The sequence below is a fragment of the Clupea harengus genome, chromosome 3 (genome assembly GCF_900700415.2).
Source record: "Clupea harengus chromosome 3, Ch_v2.0.2, whole genome shotgun sequence".
NCBI classification, from domain to species: Eukaryota; Metazoa; Chordata; class Actinopteri; order Clupeiformes; family Clupeidae; genus Clupea; species Clupea harengus.
The window spans coordinates 2,967,269-2,969,768 of NC_045154.1; the positions used below are offsets into that span (position 1 = coordinate 2,967,269).

Here is a 2,500-nt window from a genome sequence, read left to right on the forward strand (position 1 = left end):
TGATATCTGTGCAGTAGTGATGAACATGAGGCAGGTTTCTCACTGTATACATCGCTGCATTGCTGCTGAGTGTTGAGAGTACTGTAGGTATTGTAAGATAAATTCAGTTTAGGTATGAATTTATTAACATTTTATTTCTATTAACAATGTATGCCCATTTAACCAGTATAACTGAAAAGGCAGTTGAAAAACAGGTTTCAGACAGAGGGGCCTAAGATAACATACAAAGCACATGCTTTCAAGTTTAGGATGACCAGTGACATAAATTCCAAGGTCATAGGGCAGCCTGGGCAGGAGACAGATGAGATAGGGAAACTATCTGAAGGAAGGGAGTGGAGACTCACAGAAACTTAATTGTCAGGCCAGAAATTACGACTGAAACATGCAAGTCACAGAGAGGCGTATACGTGTGGGGCCCAGAAAGTACCATCAGTGAAGATGGGACTTATAAACCAATTGTGATCACATGTAAAATTCAGAACGCCTTCTCCAGCCGTGGGTGACAGAGCTAATTGTGAACTCTGCATCTCCGACTGTATCTTGTACAATCCTTAAACCAGTAAACTCAGCTGTATCAAACCAATTGCTACGTGTGGCGGTCCATTACTCTGATTTCTCTGTAAACCAGCACGCAGATAATTTAAACTTAACAGTATGTGAGTAATATCCTAATGAGTGGAGAGCACAGCCGCGTGTACATGCCTCAGTCTGTGACCTGACCTCGGCCTCTCCTCCCCCTGGTAGACATCACCTTCCTGAATAACAAGGAGATGTCTGACGTGACGTTCCTGGTGGAGGGGAAGCCCTTCTATGCCCATAAAGTTCTGCTGTTCACTGCCTCTGCCAGGTAGGACCCGCTGCCCCGTCTGAACACGTTCACATGGCTCATCAGGAACAACACACTTCCCCTCTAGTCACTCATGTTTATATCCTAATATCAGAATCACTCAATTAATGTCTTAACATATCTTAAATGTTAATATATATCTTAAAATAATATCAAACACATACAAAAAGTAATCTCTTCTATCCCCCCCCCCCCCCCCACACTCTCTGAAATGTTTCTGTGATATTTGTCTGTATTTTTGTCATGGCCAGTTGTTGGCCATAACCGCGGATTCAAACGGACCCGTTTAAACACGTCTCTCTGTCTGTCTGCCCTGCCTCCTCTCTCTTCCTCTTCCTCGTCCCCTCCCCTCTCAGATTCAAGTCTCTCCTGATGAACAGGCCCGCCGGGGAGAACACCTGCATTGAGATCAGCCATGTGAAGTACAACATATTCCAGGTGAACCACATTAGTATTCTCTCCTCGGGCAGCCATGGCTGACCCTCACAACAAGATGTCTTTCATTCATGTGAATGTGGGAGTGAGCAGATGGAGCCGTTTCCATTTAGACATGAGAGGGCATCAGAGGCCCATGGCAGGGCACCCCCTGTCCTGAAACTGGCGTGGAGAAAGTGGGGTTCTTTGTCTGGAGTTCTCCAAAGTAATTGAATAGTTTCAAACGGTGTTCGGTTGAGAGGACATGAGGGCCCACAGTCTATGTGGAGTGTGCCAGGCCTTTCATGACACTGAGAGAGGTGCCTCTGTCCTCTGACAAGAGCTCTCCACTGTCTGTACTTGACTGGGTGTGCACTGTGCCATCAGAATGTTCTGGACAGAAAATGGCCGTGCAGAGAGAGAGAGAGAGAGTTTATGGAGTTGTAGTGCATCCGCGGCTGCCTGTCTGACAAGACTCTGCGTGGGAGAAGAGAGGTTTTAGTGTGACAGGAAGGCAAACATAATCACAAGTCTGCAGCAGGCAGCTGTGTGGCACAGCGGTGCGACACTGCAATCAAATCTCTCACAGTAGGCTTGAATATGCCACACACACTCATTCACACAGACACACAGACACACACACACACACACACACACATTCACGTACACACAAACACACACACACTCATTCACACAGACACACAGACACACAGACACACAGACACACACACACACACATACACACACACACACATACACACACACACACACACACACACACACAGACACACACACACACAGACACACACACACACACACACACACACACACACACACACATGCATTTAGAGACTGAAAGATCAAGGCAATTCTTTGAGCACACTGTGTTAGCCTCCCACACAGCTGTAGCGCAGCAGGCTGTGAACTTTCTCATCCAGCCACACGGAGCAGCGTGGCATTTCCACTCTTCTCTTCAGCAGTTACAGTGGGGACCTCCTGCTTGGGCTCCCTCAAACACAGCAGGTGTGCAACGCTAAAGTGTGAAAAAGGCAAAAAGGCTTTTTACATGTTCTGTGCTGAAAGTTTAGAGTCCGCCCAGCAGTTTCCTCTCATTAGTTGAACTCTAAATCCCAAAGTGACGATGGTTGTTACGAACTTCACAAAGTTCATGTTCTATCAGAACTCAAAGTTTTGCAGTTCTGATGCGTATAATGGGAAACGCTCATTTGTAATGTCAAA

At 46.4% G+C, this 2,500-nt stretch overlaps 1 protein-coding gene across 2 annotated transcripts in view; it reads left to right on the plus strand.

The window, feature by feature from the left end:
• Positions 1 to 2,500, plus strand: part of btbd11b (BTB (POZ) domain containing 11b) — a 70,209-nt gene that overhangs the window by 63,711 nt on the left and 3,998 nt on the right. For both annotated transcript variants that reach the window (XM_031564217.2, XM_031564218.2), the window contains 2 exons: positions 745 to 847; positions 1,204 to 1,285. In XM_031564217.2, coding sequence (XP_031420077.1) covers positions 745 to 847; positions 1,204 to 1,285 — 185 coding nt within the window. The remainder of the gene's footprint in view (positions 1 to 744; positions 848 to 1,203; positions 1,286 to 2,500) is intronic.